The sequence below is a fragment of the Equus quagga genome, chromosome 2 (assembly GCF_021613505.1).
Source record: "Equus quagga isolate Etosha38 chromosome 2, UCLA_HA_Equagga_1.0, whole genome shotgun sequence".
Lineage (NCBI taxonomy): Eukaryota > Metazoa > Chordata > Mammalia > Perissodactyla > Equidae > Equus > Equus quagga.
This window is the reverse complement of record NC_060268.1, coordinates 117815403-117832316: the sequence shown is the minus strand read 5'-3', so window position 1 is coordinate 117832316 and position 16914 is coordinate 117815403. Positions and strand designations below refer to the sequence as shown.

At 49.9% G+C, this 16914-nt stretch overlaps 1 protein-coding gene across 1 annotated transcript in view; it reads right to left on the bottom strand.

The window, feature by feature from the left end:
- The window catches only part of GALNT2 (polypeptide N-acetylgalactosaminyltransferase 2), a 199660-nt gene extending 184357 nt beyond the window's left edge, over positions 1-15303 (bottom strand). The window contains exon 1 of the mRNA XM_046653229.1: positions 14925-15303. Coding sequence (XP_046509185.1) covers positions 14925-15050 — 126 coding nt within the window. The 5' untranslated portion in view covers positions 15051-15303. The remainder of the gene's footprint in view (positions 1-14924) is intronic.
- Between the last annotated feature and the right edge of the window lie 1611 nt (positions 15304-16914).

Below are 16914 nucleotides of genomic sequence, written 5' to 3'. Positions count from 1 at the left end.
GCACTTACATATGTGTGTTCTGTGCATATGGCTTCCTGAGTATCAGCATAAGCAATGACTAGGTTCTAGGCTTTGTCCACTATTTCTATGTGTGGAGACCTCTGAAACTAGGACTCTTCTTCCGACAGTTGCAACACTCCATTCCTGGAATAAATAAATAACGCAGAAAATACAGGAGATACCTGAGCCAGACTCTCCCCTGCTCACCACTGAGGGGAGGACCAAGGAGAGCCCACTGCAGGGGTACTGGGAGCACCGGGGGATCTCACAGGGGGTGGGGAGTGAGGGCAGCTCTGGGGGTCTTGGGAGGAGATGACCTGCCTGAATGTCTGTGGAGGTGAAAAGGCAGGACCTGAGGCCAGACCCATGAAATTACAGCCTATCAGCTCACTCCATCACACACACTAATCCATTAGGTCCGCTTCGTTCTCGGTGACACTGGGAACATAGATGCACTTTGACCAAATACAGTATCTTAAAATCTAACCCAAACATGACACTTCTGGCCTCAGCACCACAGCTTCACCTTAAACAAAAACAAGCGGCTTCCCAGGTCCACAGTGATTTCATATGGCCCCAGAGAGGGAGACAGACCACAAAGGAAGGGAAAGCTTCCCTCCCCAGGGTTCTGACATAATTTACATCCTAGTCCAAAGATTCACACCATGACACCACCCTCAACCCACACACCTGCTCCAAGTAAGCCCCTCTCCATCAGAGAAGGCTCCCCAGAGTCGGCCCCAGAAGCATCTGTGGGAAAGGAGACTGAGCACATGTGCCAATAAAAATAAAGGTAAGCCCTCACTAAACTGCATCTCCATCATCTCCATCATCTCATTAATTTCCATCAACTTCCTTTTCACAGATGAGGAAACGGAGGCTTATAAGCAGGAAAGCAGGATTTGAACCGGGTCTCTTGTCATAGCCAGGCTCTTTGAATTATCATAGCAAACGTGCAGGGTTTTACATGGATTCTTCTTCCTTGAAATCATCACACAATACATCTATTAATCTGCAATGGAGTTCCAAGTTGTCTTAACTAGAGGCATCAGAGAAACCACACCCACACCATGCTAACTGACAGAACCCGTCCTCAGCCCTCACAGGGGGGCTCTGTTGCATTGCCACAATTATTAATTTGTCTTCCACTTGTTGCTCACCCACAGTTTCAAGAGCAAGCCAGAAACTGAACTAATGAAACTGAAACAAGCTTTACTAATTAAAACCTTGTGGAAACGTTTTCAAATAACATGCTGTATTCAGATTACAGCTCAAGATATTAAAAAAGTCAATTGCCGATTAGAGTTTAAAAATTAATTATATAGTCACCTAGTTAAAAACCACATCCTGGTATAATTTTCAAAGACAAGTTACAAGAGATTAAGGGGTAAAATTGGGCAATAATCTCGTGGTAACCACACTGGCGAGATGGTTCTGGCCTACAGCTTCCTGCCTCCTCCTCCAGCGGACCGATGATCCACCCCATGCTCCCCGTGGCTGCCCGGGGACCCTAACCAGCTCACCCCCTTCTCTGAGGCTCAGTTTCCTCACCGAGGAGGAGCAAGGGCTGCTTGAGTCCCTCTTATCCTCACTCCCCTTCTAAGACAAAGGGCCCAGGCAAGGCCCATGGAGGTGGAGGTGCTTCTGGGGCAGTGGCGGGCTCACTCACACACGGCAGAGGGAGGCTGGCTGCAGGTGGAACAGGAGTCCCGGGCTCATGAGGGTCAACCATGAAGGACAGCAGCCCCCTCAGTTAGGGGCACCCGCGCCTCTCGCTCAAATAACATGAGAGTTCACATCCACTAGCAGCTGGGGCTTACTACACATGGACCAGTCCCAATATGATTTACTCTTCATTGAACAACGCTGTGAAATAGGTAAATGAGGAGATTGAGGCACAGAGGGGTTAAGAAACTTTGCCTGAGTTTACAGAGCTAACTGGAGAAGCCAAAATTCCAACCCAGGCTGGTAGCCCTGTGCCATGCATCCCCCAGCCATGTCACCCCAGAGCCAGCTGCCTGCCAAGGGCTTCCCTGCACAATCGTCCTGGGCTCTTCCTGGCAGACTCACAAGCCCAGCCAGGAACAGGCAAGACAGCTTCTAAATGCCCCAATGAAGCCCCAACATGGGTGTACTGAGCTGCCCTGGCAACCGCTGAGACTGGCCACTCACACACACACCAGCGCAGTGGCAGCCAGGAAGGCAGAGCAACCACCGCTTGGATATCACTCCTAGCCCCACATGGAGCCTGGGTCAACTGGACTCAGAGCTCTGCAAGCAACTCAGACCCCGAGCACACACCAGCTCTCCCAGAAGCCTCCTCCCCTCTGCAGAAACCCAAAATAAACTCTCAGTACTGAAGAGAGTTTTGCTTTAAAACACCTGTGATGCAGTTGATAAGGACGCTTAGTGCTTTCCAATGCTGGAGTGAAAAACTAGATCATCAGAAATACCCTTCTGGGGCCAGTACAGGCAAAACACCACCATGTGCTCTCTACTGGTCAGTGAGAAAAACTCTTTAAACTAAAAACCATGTCTTGAGTACAAACACTACTGCAAAACTGACATTTGCCAGGTCAGATCTTATCCCCAGGGATGGGGGAAACTTCACCTACTTTCCTTTTCTTTTGAAAACAAGAGAGACATCTTCCAAGGTCAGTGTTACTGACCCATGTTATTTACTGACATAGACTGGCAGACTGGCACGAGGCCTCCTAAGTTACTGAAGTACAGAGGGAGGATGAGCTTCAGCAGCCCTCTACGCAGGGATGTCCACATGAGGCCCCAGGTGCCTCCATGATCCATGAGCCCCTTCATGAGTCCCAGACGGCCACAACTATGTCCCTCTCATGATACCAGCCTCAGGCCTGGAGCACAGACCACCCAAGAACCCAGACTGCAGCCTTCCCTCCTCGCTCATCCACATCAGCAGTCTGCAATAACAAGGGTTAAGGAGAAGATCACCAGCCCCAGTAATCAGCACCTTCCAGGCCTGCAGTTGCAGTCGTGCATCAAGAGAAGAACCCGCTATTTGTAACTTGTTGATGATTCAGGGCCTACAACTCGAAGACCAGGAGAGCCCCAGCAGATTTTTTTCAAAGCCCTGTATTAGGTAGTTAGGGAAAGATTAAAATTCCAGCCCCAACTCTGCTACTGCATGACCCCTGGGGCAAGTTCATAACCTTGGGGTCCACTGGAAACAACTTCTGTGAATGGGGAAGAAACCAGCTCCTGACATGCTTCCAGGCACGCTGAAATGAGGGAAAATGAGCGATGGCTCTAAAGTGCTTCGGCCACAAGGCTGATATGAATTTCAAGTATCAGGAATTATAACTTACAGAAAATACACAGTATCGTATATTTGTCAAAAATCTCTCATTTATAAATACAATGTAAAAATCTGAGGCTTTAGCAATAACATCCTGTTGGAGAAACAAGAAAGAATAATAACTATTTATTAGCGGTCTCCCACCATGGCTTCCCAAGTCATCCACAGCTCCTAATGGACCACACTGCCTAGGAGGAGTGACAAAGTTGGCAGAAGACTCAACACAGAGACATGGAGTCTGCCCTCCAGGTGCCTGTCAAACGAGAAAGAGGCAATCAACACAATAAAACATCTACACCAAACTCTGCTGAGTGACAGGGTCTCCAGGCTGCTGAGCAGTCTGCCTAAATGTCAGTGATCTCACGTGCACCGAAACTGATACTCCACCACCAAAGGCTCAGCAGAAGGAGCAACTTCCAAAGAACTTAGATAATTCTTACAGAAGAAATGGCACCAAATGTAAGAATAGCTTCCTGGTAACACAGGTGAGAATTCAGGATCTCAGGCAACGTGTGAAGCAATCTTTGAAAATAATCACCACTGGATATTCCTAAACTACAGAAGATGCATGAGGCTGATGTACATCTCTACTGACTGTGATGTTGTGATTTATACGAAATACATATTTGGTCATTCAGCACTCAGCAGGGGAACTTGTAGATAGAAAATGCTCAAAAATGTTTCTGAATGGGTTCATGCTCATCAGCTACTCATCTCTCAAAAACGGTAAGTAGGAAGTCCTTCTGTTCACAGAGACTCTGGGAAGCAGGAGCGAACAGATGCAGATGTACACAGTCCAATAGGGGCTACTATTTTCCTTTATCAAGGACAGGAGGCCTGGAGCTGCGTTCTCAGAAAGGTAAATAATTGGACACACGGGAAAAAGAAAGACCATAACTCATCAATTCTAAGACGTACTTTTTTTCACAGTTTAACATGAAATTAGGATGCATCTCACAATGAATGACACCTTATGGTGCTGTGGGCCAGGCAAGGACCATGATGCACCTGTCATTACCAGCACACACTCAAACATACAACACACTAGCAATGAAGTCTTCAGAATGCATGTCAGTGGCCTGTAGGAAAGTTCCAGAAACAACAATAAAACACTCACAATCCCCAGAAACCAAATAGAGTGGGATAGGAATGGATGGTGACTGGGGGAGTTAGGCAAAATCCCCAGAAGAGTCCAAAGTTGACTAACTCTTCACAATCGCCAAGCTATGTTAAGCGCCCAGAACCAAGGGCTCTTAGCACTTTTACAGGTTTTATTTAAGGAAATGCTGCACCCACCAAAGACTTTGGTAGCACAGAGGATGATTCTGTCTGAGGAAAAGAGGCACTAACATCTCTGCGTCAAAAAGTGGACACTGAAAAAGTTAGGAACACCTTACCCAATGTATTTCATGTGTATTTTCCTTTTGACCTGTGCTCAAGAGTGATAAATAGAAAAATCGATGTCTAATTAAGTCTAAAGGTGTTCTTTAAATAAGTAGAAAATAAAAATGTTAACTGATAAGAAACCATCGTGTCACAGTTCAATGGACAGTGTTTTTTCTTTCCTAGTGGTACATAAAATAATGGTTTTACGAATAACAGCATCTTAGATTTGATGAAAAAGGGTATATTCCAGACACGGGGGAAATCAGTGATCACCAACTGTGAGACAGGAAGAAAAACAAGTGGGTGAGCTTACTGGCACAGAGGAATAGGGAAGGGTGAGGGTGGCAGGTGGAACGGGAGGAAAAGGGAATATGCCTTTGAAGGTCACAGAGCAAAAGCTCAAAATCTAGGTCAGTGGGAAAGCCCTTGAGGCAGGAAAGACCAAGACAATGAGACATGAAGGCACTCCATGCTGGGCCAACCAGCTCATCATCCAGGACAGCCATATAAGCCCCCACTGCAAGAGTCACCCCACTTACCAAATCTTGATAACAGAGTGCTTAATTTATGGGCATCTCCAAAACACAGGCTTTAATTTGCATCAGCTCCTCAAACTCTCACAGGGTGATTCAGCTAAGAAAGAAAGACCCTTCAATTGAAGTGTGTCATCTTTCTGGAGCAGTGGGCTTTCAGGAAAAAGAATTCACTCCCTGGACTAGCCTGTGAAGCAGAGAGGAGGAAACCTGAACAGCTGCTCTTGAGTCTGAAGCCTTTAAACTTAACTTTTCTTTGCCGCCATGTAAATGTTCCAGTTGTTTTATCCAGGTACACACTGGAGGCATGGTACATAATCCCATAAAGCATCTAACAGACCCCTCATAAATGCCAGTGGCCTCTATGAAAAGCAGCCGGATGCTCTCACTTGAGAGCCAGGAGGACCTGCAATTTCCCACCATTCCACTTCCCTCAAGTGGCTGTGGACAATGAAGTCACATGTCCACCTTATCTTCCACAAATACTATAGATCACAGAGCCTCAACATTACCCACACTGCCAAGAACAACCTCTCCAAAGCCCAGGTACCAGGGAGACTTCTGACCACTGGTTTCCTGCAGACGAGAATCAACAATGCCCCATCACCCACAGCAACTCGCCAAGATGACATCACAGTGGAAATCCTGTGTGGGAGCAGGTGCAAAGGGACCAGCAAGGATTTCTCATTACATGATAACGTGTGTGGAAAGTGTTCCACAAATGTGTGATGCGATTTAATGGTGGCCTAACAGCAGACAGTGAGTGCTTTCCCAATCCAATTTAGCACTTCACAGAGAGCAGCTCAGAAATCAAGCAACAAGATTGTTCCGTAAGTACATTCTAAGTCAATGAGCAAATTAACCCGCAGGGACCTAAAGCAGTCCCAGGCCCATGGGGCAAGAAGGGGGCATGGGAGTGTGAACACCATTTTCACTAGGATGAGTATACACATCACCCAAGACACCATATGAAACCAGGAGAAGAGCCGAGATTTCCACATGATGGAGGAGACTCCACCACTGACACAAACCAAAGACAACCACCTTTGGAAAGAAAACTGGCTCATTTATTTAGCAAAAGAAACCAAGAAGTAGAGAGATCACCAAAAAGGCTGGACACGGCTGACACCAGGGCTGCATTTGAAGCACAGTGAGCCAAAAAGACACCTGCTTCGAGTCTCGGCTTGAATCTGCTCAAATCTCACCTCCCCACTGAGCCTACAGGGCCACCCATTTAACACTGCAACCCATGCCTCCACCCAATTCCTAATCCCCTTACCTGCCCTATTTTCTCCAAAGCACTTAGCCCTCTTTCTCACACTATATAATTTATACTTGCCTATCACATTTTTGTCTAACTTCCCTGCCCCTAGAATGAATGTCCCACAAGCACAAGGATTCTGTGCGTTATACTCCCTGTGAATTCCCAAATACTCAAGTACTGAGAATTTGCACATCATAGGTGCTCAAGAAACACTCATTGAAAGAATGAATGAAAGGGACCAGAGCCTGTTCTCCTGTCTGCTCCTGCTGGAGGAGGAATTGAGGGCTGCCGTCTTCAGGACAGTCAGAGGCCTGAAGGATAAGAACACACAAAACATTTCACAGAGCAAAAGGTAAAAATGAAAAAAGAGTAAAATAGACTGACACTACCATCAGAGCGTTACCATCTGCATATGCTCCAAAATGCCTTCCAAGAAGGTTCCAACACAATGCAGCAGAACAAGGGGACGGCCAGAGCGTGGAAGGGGCATGCCAAGCCCAGGAATCAAGAGCAGGCTACGTCCCCCGCGGTGGGCCCTGGGCTGTGGATGAACCCAGAGGCCCAGAGAGATTTCTCCCACCAGACAAACCTGGGTCTGCCACCCACTGCCTCTGCGACCTTGGTAAAGTTACTTAACTTCTGTGTGCTTCAGTTTCAGCAGCAAAATGGGAGCAATAAAAAGCTGTTATTGAGGAGTAAATGAGTCAATATCTGTGAAGCATCAGAGCCATGCCTGGCACACAGTGGGCACTAACAGAGTAAGTGTCTACTAAGTTAACACTCTTTCCCAGGAGTCCACCCCAGACCACACAGACAGGCAGGCCTGTTTCGTGAAGGTCTAATCAGAAAATAGGGAGAAGAAAAGAAATCAAAGTTAACATTGACTACGGCGGCGGTTCTCAATCGGGGGTGATTCTGGCCCCAGGAACACTTGGCAACACCTGTGGACACTGTTGGTTGTTACAACTGAGGGAGGGGTACCACTAGCATCCAGTGGGGGGAGGCCGGGGAAGCCGCAAACATCCTACAATGCACGCAGCAGCCCCACACCACCAAGATTATCCAGCTCAAGATGTCGACTGTGTCGACGCTGAGAAACCCTGAAAGAGAGCGACCACCACCCATCACATACCCTTGTCCCTGTCAAAACACATGTCCTGATTTGGGTCTAGAAATTCAGCAACTCTATCCCAGCTGTCCTGCCCATTCCTCCTTCCAAAGAGTCACCAGGCAGAAAGCCACTAGCCTAGGCAGGACCGGGTGGCCAGCAAGAGGGGCCTGGGAGACACTCCTAGGAGCAGAGAGGTGAAAGGAACAATCCACCAGGGCGGGCACCCCAAGGGCAGGCCACTTCATGTCCCCAGGCAGCCACCCCTCAGCTGCTGCTTCATGACAGCTGGCCCCAGAAGACACGGGGCACCAAGATCCCAAAGCCCGGGAAAGCTTTTCCAACGTAAGCCCAGGAGCGAGACTCTATGTGACCATTTCTGGTTTTCCAAATGCAGCCCTGATGAATCACAGCCGTCCACATTCCAGCATGCTAAGAGACCCAATCTGTATAAAACAACACATGCTTCCCAGGCCCATGATACTGGACATGACTAAGTGCAAAAATGCCTCGTGTTTTCACCCAGTCCTGCAGGAGGCAGAGTGACAACAGGAACACAGATCCGCCTGCCTAGGGCAAGGGACATGGGAGAGGAGGAGGTGACCTGATGGGGAAGGACTTGTCAGCTCCTTGAGCCCAGTTTTTTATTCCCTAGAAATGGGCACATGGTCAGAAAGGAGAAAGGTGAGGGAGGCTCTCCTGACTGGACAGGAAATTGGACAGGTAGTCCTGGCACCTCCACACCTGGGGTTAATCCCTAAGGTCAAGCACATGGCCAAAGGCCAGAGAACCCTCACAGCGGTTAAAAGAGCGAGGTCAAGTTCTACTCCGAGGGCACGAGTGTCCACTGCAGCACTTGTACCAATACATTCAATCTACTTCTCAATAGAGGAGAGTTTCTTGTCAGGCCCAGCCTATCCTGGAACTCACCCAGGAGGGCTTGCTTATGGAAGTGCCAAAAGGTCTTCCTTCAGAAACCTCACCAATAAGGCAGTCTGGAGGCAAGGATCCAAGGCCACAATAGTGCAACAAGGATCTCCAAGAGCAACACAGAATCAAAGACTTCCTCAAGGGGAAAGATGATCTTTCAGGTCATGGAAGCAAGACCAGGCCAACATCTCCTTCGATCCAAGTGATACATTCACAGGAGTGACGCTCAACGTGTTTTTTTGTTTTGGGGTTTTTTTTTTTTTGAGGAAGATTAGCCCTGTGCTAACATCTGCTGCCAAACTTCCTCCTTTTGCTGAGGAAGACTGGCCCTGAGCTAACATCTGTGCCCATCTTCCTCTACTTTATATGTGGGATGCCTGCCACAGCATGGCCTGCCAAGCGGTGCCATGTCCGCACCCGGGATCCGAACTGGAGAACCCCGCACCGCTGAAGCGAAACATGCGAACTTAACCACTGCACCACTGGGCTGGCTCCTCAACCTGTTTAAGCACCTCTGAGACACAAGCACGGAAGCAGGGTCCAAGAGGCCCCTGCAGTAGGAGGTTTCAACTCTTTCATTGCTGATGATGGAAAATGGATCCCAAGGGAAAACCAGGGCAGGTGGGGGTCATGAGGGAGTGGCATTTATTTAACAACTGATAAGGGAAGTATCTCAGTATTTTAATCTGTGTCACATGGCTGTATGGGTGTGTTTCCACCTGGACATCCATCTGGCTTGATGTCTCGGCATCATCCATGCAAACACAGCTTCCAGAACACAGTTCATGCAGAGAAAAGCAGAAGAACAAAGAAGGGGATTAGGCTTGGGAAAGGTTTGGCTCTTTTCTCATCCCATGAATTTGGCTGGGCCAGCTAGGAGACTTCACAGATTTTTCCCAGAAATACCTTGCCTCCTTCCTGGGATCTCAGCCAGACCCTCACAGGCAGTCCCTGTGTGTGCCCTCATCTCTGCCCCAGGCAGTCTCACCCCTAGCTCTCTCCTTCCACTACACCAACTGCCTCTGGATTCACTAGAAGTTAGGTAGCACAGCACTGCCTGCTTTGAAATGGACATGTTCCCAGACTGACTTCCCTCTCCCCAAAGATCTGCGAAACATGAATGGCAGCAACAAGAAATTATATATGTATACGTATGTCTCCCCCTGCCCAACCATTTTTCTGACCACCTTTCAAACACCTCTTCCTCTGATCCAAACAGGAGACCTACCACTCACCAGGAGGGTGGAGAGACCAAAGGGATTTAACAGACGGCCGAAAGCCTCCACACAACATTAACAGCTTCCTGGGTCTCCCCTGCCAGCCCCAACAAGGTCTGACAGAGCATGAGCAGGCTGACCCCGCTCCATGCTGGGTCTCTGTGCTGGGTACAGCAGCTTCTTTATCATTTTTGCTAGAGGGTCCAGGGAAGAGCTCATTATTTTTGCGCTGTTTATCAGTCACAATCTGTTTCCATTATGTTTGAGCACCCGGAGGCAACCACAACATAACTCCAGAATAGAGAAAGTTTATTTTTTTAGAGAAAAGTTTATATCACAATGCCATGTCAGATTCTCTGGTTGGACAATCTTTCCCACTGCTACTGTTGTCCCTACCTCAACTTCAAACTCTCATCTCAAAAGAAATTTCTTTAAACTCCAAACTGATTATAGGTGGCGGGGTGTGGTATGGGTCTCCTCCACTTTGCATCCACCCACAGAGATGCTCAGAGATATGCTGACGCCCATTAAAGTGTGTGTTGGCCTCAGGTTCAACCTCAAACCATGTACACTTGAGTGATGACGGCCATCTCCCCTCCTGCCAGGAGAAACCAGGTTGCAGTGGTGGAGCAGGGGAGCCCAGAGCCTGGGTGGGGAGCAGGCTGGCCTCATCACCACAGGAAACCTCCACTTAGGGACATGTCCACGAGCAACACTTTGACTGTTTACACAACTACCAAAGAAAGGTTTGTCCTCTGCCACTTTCCTGCTGGCTGCCCACTGACAGGAACCCCACTCTGACACCACAGCTAGGTATGAGAGAAGTGGCATGCTGTCTGAACCACTTTCCCAAAAGGTAGTCTTTAATGTCATTCAAGGTTCATAGGGCAAGCCCAAATGAACAACCAAATCAATCTTGGAGAAATGGATGAAGGACACAAAAGTAAAAACACCAATAATTTTCCAGAGACCACAACAACACTTAAGATTCCTGGTTCGGGGCCAGTTTGGGGCTGGCTCGGTGGCGCAGCGGTTAAGTGCACACGTTCCACTTCTCGGAGGCCTGTGGTTTGCCCATTCAGATTCCGGGTGTGGACATGGCACTGCTTGGCACGCCATGCTGTGGTAGGCGTCCCACGTATAAAGTGGAGGAAGATGGGCACGGATGCTAGCTCAGGGCCAGGCTTCCTCAGCAAAAAGACGAGGATTGGCAGTACTTAGCTCAGGGCTAATCTTCCTCAAAAAAAAAAAAAAAGATTCCTGGTTCACAATATTTTCCAGGGGATATTTAGGCTTTTCTTTTTTTCCCCCCAGATACCATTTATTCAGCACTTACTATTTGCCAGCACCTACTAATGGCTTTTAGGTCTCAGCCACAAGGTAAGAATGATTATCCCCACTGTAAAGATGAGGAAACTGAGGCCCAGAGAGGGACAGTAAATTAGAAAAGGTCACTAAGCAGAAAGGAGTAGAAAGTTAAGTCTTACTCAGTGCCAATAAATGGATTCATGCCATTCCCCTTCATTTGAATGTCTACTACCCAGCTCAAAAAACATTACTGGTTCCGTATGATCAACCAAATTAAGACGCAACAAGTCAGCGTGGCATTTGAAGCCCTCTACAATTTAGTCCCAAACTCCTCCTCCACTTTTCCATCCTCACCTTCACTACACACGTACATGCTCCAGCCAAGTGAGGCCCCTCACCATTCCAAGAAGAGGCCCACCCTCCTCCCCCAGATCCTCCCCCTGAATGCCATTTACAAGATCACGCCCAAAGCTCCCACCCTGGGACCCCCAGAGCAGGGCTGCAGCACTTGTGCCCGCGCATCCAGGAAGGTGGTGGAAAGTGAACAGGCTGCCCGGGCCCTTGGTCATGTCCTTCAGCTAACGCTTTCCCTCACCTCCCAAGCAAGTGGGAAGCAGAGACAAGGGGTCTTGGGCTTGACAAGTTCTCGTTCAGTAGCGATCATTCTTCACAAACTGGAAAAACCCTTGCCTTTCATCCTAAACAGCCATTCTTTACCCAGAGGCAGGTTCATTTCAACAGAAATTCCTTCCTCTCTTCCGTGGCTCCATCCACTGCCAACATACCAAGGCCCAGGGGAGACTTAACAGGATTAAAATGTTAAAGCATTATAAGATGCTCAAAGGAAAGGCATCCTTAAAGTGCAAATCATCAATTTAGGGGGAAAGAGCACAATGTGGGGGAAGGGACGGATCTATACAAATGTAAATGAGATATAATTTTAAACAATATGATGCATAAATTGATTGACCACACACCTGGAACCTCAGCCTTGAGTCCAGAGCTGCACAGCAATGCCTGAGTTGGTTTGCAGCACCTGCTCCTGTTTAGTTTATTAAATCTGCAATCTGAGGTGAGTTGGCTTTCTGGGTTTTGCCAAATGGAGAATAACAGTCCTGAGACGACTTATTTAACAGGCAGGGCACACAGTGAGAGTAGGACTGGGTTGCTGAAGCAGCAGAAATACTAGTCAGCCTCCTGTCAGACAATTCCCCAAAGCCTAATACAGAAGCCTGGTACCCTGTGGAAAACATCAGGGCAGAGTGAAATTGGCTAAATACGGAATTAGAGTCTTGACTTGAACAGTGTGAAACAAGAGAAGAAATATAAGTCCAATGACATCTAAAAAACTACAGCTAGTATTTAAATTATGCTTTCACATGCATACCACATTATCTTTATGTTCATACTTTACAAGCTGGAAAAACTACGTGTTTCCTTTTATCATGAAGATGAACTAAATTTGAAGAGACTTTCTAGTCTCTAAATCCATGGAAACAATTCAGGAGAAAGAAGACAATCCAGCTTTATACTCCAAGTTAGGAAATTCAGGACAGCACCCCTCCAGAAACGTGGTCAGGGTTTCTATTCTTCACATTAGGGTCTGCAACACTAAGGGAGTGGGTCATCTACTACAATCTCAAAAGCTATTGTTCTGCACACCTCTTCCTCAACCAACAAATCGCTAAACCTCTCTAAGGGCTAGGATTAAATTTTATGGTTCACTGACAGACAGAACAGGATCCCAAATTACCAACCCATGTCTAATTCTTCATTTCCCACATTTTCTCCTACAGAGTCTCTGTGACAGAGTCTTTGAGACTCTGTGCCAGGAGGTCACAAGGAGTTCCCAGGTTATTTTTTCTTATACTAAGGATCGCACTTCAGAAGTTAACATGGAAGACCCCTCAAAAATCATCCACCAGCTGAAATCCACAAAGGAGAAACCAGCCTCTCCAAATGCTAAAGCCATAATGTTGCTGTTTCTAATCACCCATACTAATGACAGCGCAAATCAAGGAAGGAGAAATACCAAGTGCGGCCTGTTTGGGTTTTCTCTGCATGAAGGCAGAAAGCTTTGCCCAGTCCTCGTCAGCACACCAGGCTACGTCGACTGGCCAAAGCACAGTTTAATGAGAAACAAAGTTTTAAAAATAATTCCAGGGCCTGCCTGGTGGCAGAGCGGTTAAGTGCGCACGTTCCGCTTCGGCGGCCCAGGGTTTGCTGGTTCAGATCCCAGGTGTGGACATGGCACCGCTTGGGAAACCGTGCTGTGGCAGGCATCCCACATATAAAGTAGAGGAAGATGGGCACGGATGTTAGCTCAGGGCCAGTCTTCCTCAGCAAAAAGAGGAGGATTGGCAGCAGATGTTAGCTCAGGGCTAATCTTCCTCAAAAAAAAAAAAAAAAGGGCTAAGAGTGCATGGTCAGCTCAGAACCAAGCCAATTCAGCACATGGGAAGACTTTTCACTTCTGGCCCTCTAGAGAAAACAAACCCATGAAATACCAAGAATCAAATGAGACACCTAGGTCCATCTAATATCTTCAGCTGAGAATCAAAGGATGAATGAAGGAAGGGAGGACGGAAGGAAGGAATCCTCTGAAGCAGCCAAACCTCAAGTAGCGTTGACATTTACCGTCCAACTTCAGGGTTTAAATCTGTTCGCGTACAGTTAGTCCCGTCAGGCTTATTCCAGGATACATTCTCTGGTTCCAGCCCAACCCGTGGTCCACCTCCATTAACTCAGAATTTCCGGGGGGGTGCATTGTCACTAAACCTCACAGTATAGGGACTACAGGATTTCGGAAAAGATAACGTTGCTTTCACAGCCTATTAGCACCACAAGCCACAAACACGCCGGGCAGCGTGTGCACAGCCCGAAGCCCCCTCCCGCGGCTGGCGCACGGCCACAGGATGCGCCGTCGGGCTCCTCCGGGCGCTCTGCTTCCTCCCGAATACCCCGGGCCATCCGGAGTGGCTTACACGGTCCCACGGCCTAATCACTCGGGCCTGAAGCCTGTGAAACACACTCACAGAAGAGAGACTATACCCGCGTGACGGCGCGTGGGACTGGGAAGGCCAAGGGCAAGAGCCCACGTCCGGCAGCGCGGGGGCCTGGCCGACCGGCAAAGCGTACGTGGGGCCGCGAGGAAGGGTGGGAGGGCGCTTTCCGTGGCCGGCCTCGCTTGGGGCGCAGGGGCACCGCTTACACCGGCCCAGGGGAGTCCGTTTTATCCGGCACCGGGCTGGCTGCGCCCCCGCCCCCAGAGGTAATGAGCAGAGTCCCCTCCCGGCCACGAGGTGACAAGGGGGAAGGACGTGAGGATCTGCAGCGGCTGTATCAAAGGGCTGAAAAGAAACTTGGATTCTTCTCTCGCAGGGAAGGCAGCCGCCTCTCCCCCGGCTCCTCCCCACCTCCTTTTGTGTTTCCCAACACCCCTAACCCTAAACTTCCCACCGCAGGGGATGGGCTCCCGGCCGCCGGACCAACTTAAATGACGTAGGAAAGAGAGTGGGGAGAGGGACGAGGGGCGACAAGGAGGGCGTCACGGTGCCCAGCCCTGCGGGGCTGCGCCGGGTCGCCCCCTCCCAAGCCCGGCGAGCGCGGAGGGGCCGGGTGCACCCCTGCCCTGGAGACTCGGCTAGGAGGCCCGGGCTGGGGTCGGGGGGCCGAGCAGAGGTCCGGGCAGAAGAGAGCAGGGGGGGCGGGGAGTCCCTTCGGTCCCCGCAGCCCCGTCGGAGCGAGGGGGTCTGCGGCGAGGCGGGGGCGCGTCGGCACCGGGAGGGCCCGCGGCGCTTGGAGAAGTCGGGGTTTCGGGGGGGCCAGGCCGGGCAGGGACCCCACTCACCTTCCTGCCGGCGCCGCCGCCCGCGCCCGCGGCCAGCGCGGAGCCGCCCCCCGAGTACATGTAGTAGGCGATGCCCAGCACCCACAGGAAGGCGAAGCAGAGCAGCATCCGCGAGCGCCGCCGCATTCTCCCGACTCGGCCACCGGCCGGGGCCGCCGCTGCTCGCGAGTGCTGGCGGGGCGGGCGCGGGGGTGCGGGCGGGGAGGAGCGGAGGAAGGGGAAGGCGCGGCGGCTCCTCCTCCGGCGCGGGCGGCTCCGGGCGGCGAGGCGGCGCGCACTCGGCCCAGAGCTCCGCCCAGGCCGGGAGCGCCGCGCGGCGCCCTAGCAGGAAGCGGCGGCTCGGAGGCGGCTCGGGGGTCAGGGAGCAAAGGGCGACCAATCGGCGGCGGCTGCGGGAGCCGGGAGCGGGCAGGAGGAGGGATTACTGCGTCTCCATGGCTGCAGCACGCCGGGCTCCGCCGGCAGGGCAGCCGCGGGAGGGCCTCCACCAGGACGGCCTGGCGCGCCCCGCCCCGGCCGCCACCCCGCCCCCTCTGCGTCCGCCCGCTGCTGCCCCTCCACCCCCGTGAGTGACAGGTGGCTGCCTGGGACCGGGAGAGGCGCGCGCACACTCACGTGCACACGCACAGAGACACTCTCGGTCACTGCTGCCTCGCGTTGACGGGCCGCGATTTTCACCTCTTCAGTCCTTGAGCTTTGGGACCACCTCAGACCCTTAACAGGATTGCTCTTACTGGCCTACCGACCTGAGTTTTTTGGTGCAAACCCCCGCTCCTGAACCCAACTTTGCTGCCTCTCGCCGCAGTTTTCTTACTAATCTTGCAGCAAAACGTTCTTGATTCCCAGGTGTCAATTTTAGTTATTTATTTAGGCAGAGGTGGGGTTCTAGAAGTAGAAACTGACAACTAATTTTCAAGGGAACATTTTTTCCAGGATGGGCGGTGCGCTTAATAACTGGGTTGTTTTGTTTTTAATAAACATGAAATAAAGAAGAAGGAAGGCAATATGTATTTTTTTTAATTTTTTTTAATTGGTTGCTTTCTTAAGAAAGGAAGAAGCGTTAGCACACTAAACATCTTTGAAGATGCAAGAAGACAGATCTGTCTTGTAACAGAATCTATGTAACCTTGATGATGCCCTTGTAATGTGCAGAGTTTCCAGTGGTCCTAGGAAAGAAAGAAATGTTACTTAGCGCTTGATATTTTTAAAAGTGATTTCAGGAGCTTCCCTGTCTAGAAAATAATGGCAGTTGCCTGAATCTGGATCTCTACTCATATCCTCAACAAAATACAAACACAAATAAACAAGCCTTCACTGCTGGTAGGAGAGGGAATGCCATGAACTGAACTTCAAATTACTTTTTAAGGAGAAGAAAGAAAAGACATCAAATTCCAACAGAGCTCCCTCCATTGTTGCCAAGGACTTCAGTGAGGCCCAGGCGAAATCCCTCTATACAGAGAAAGTCCAACACCAAGAACTGAAAATAACACTGGCCAGTTACCTAACTGAAGAAGGGAAGAGGCTTGAAAGAGAATGGGGCAGGAGGTTGCAGCCTTGAAGAAGCCTTGCTTCTGGGAAACGTCAGATAAGTAGAGAAAGGACAGTGCCCTTGGGAGGCCTGGCAGTCAAGAGAACGAAGGAGTTAAGAAGGGAAAATGAAAGATCCTGCAGAAATAAAAGACAACCAATCCCTTCCTCAGCCACTGCTATCTATTAAAAGCTGTACTTCAGTATTCAGACAGAAGAGAATATTCTTGAACTAGGAAACCTGTGTCAAAATACCCAGTAAGAGGGGCTGGCCCCGTGGCCGAGTGGTTAAGTTCGTGCGCTCCGCTGCAGGCGGCCCAGTGTTTCGTTGGTTTGAATCCTGGGCGTGGACATGGCACTGCTCATCAGACCACGCTGAGGCAGCGTCCCACATACCACAACTAGAAGAACCCACAACGAAGAATATACAACTATGTACCGGTGGGCTTTGGGGAGAAAAAGG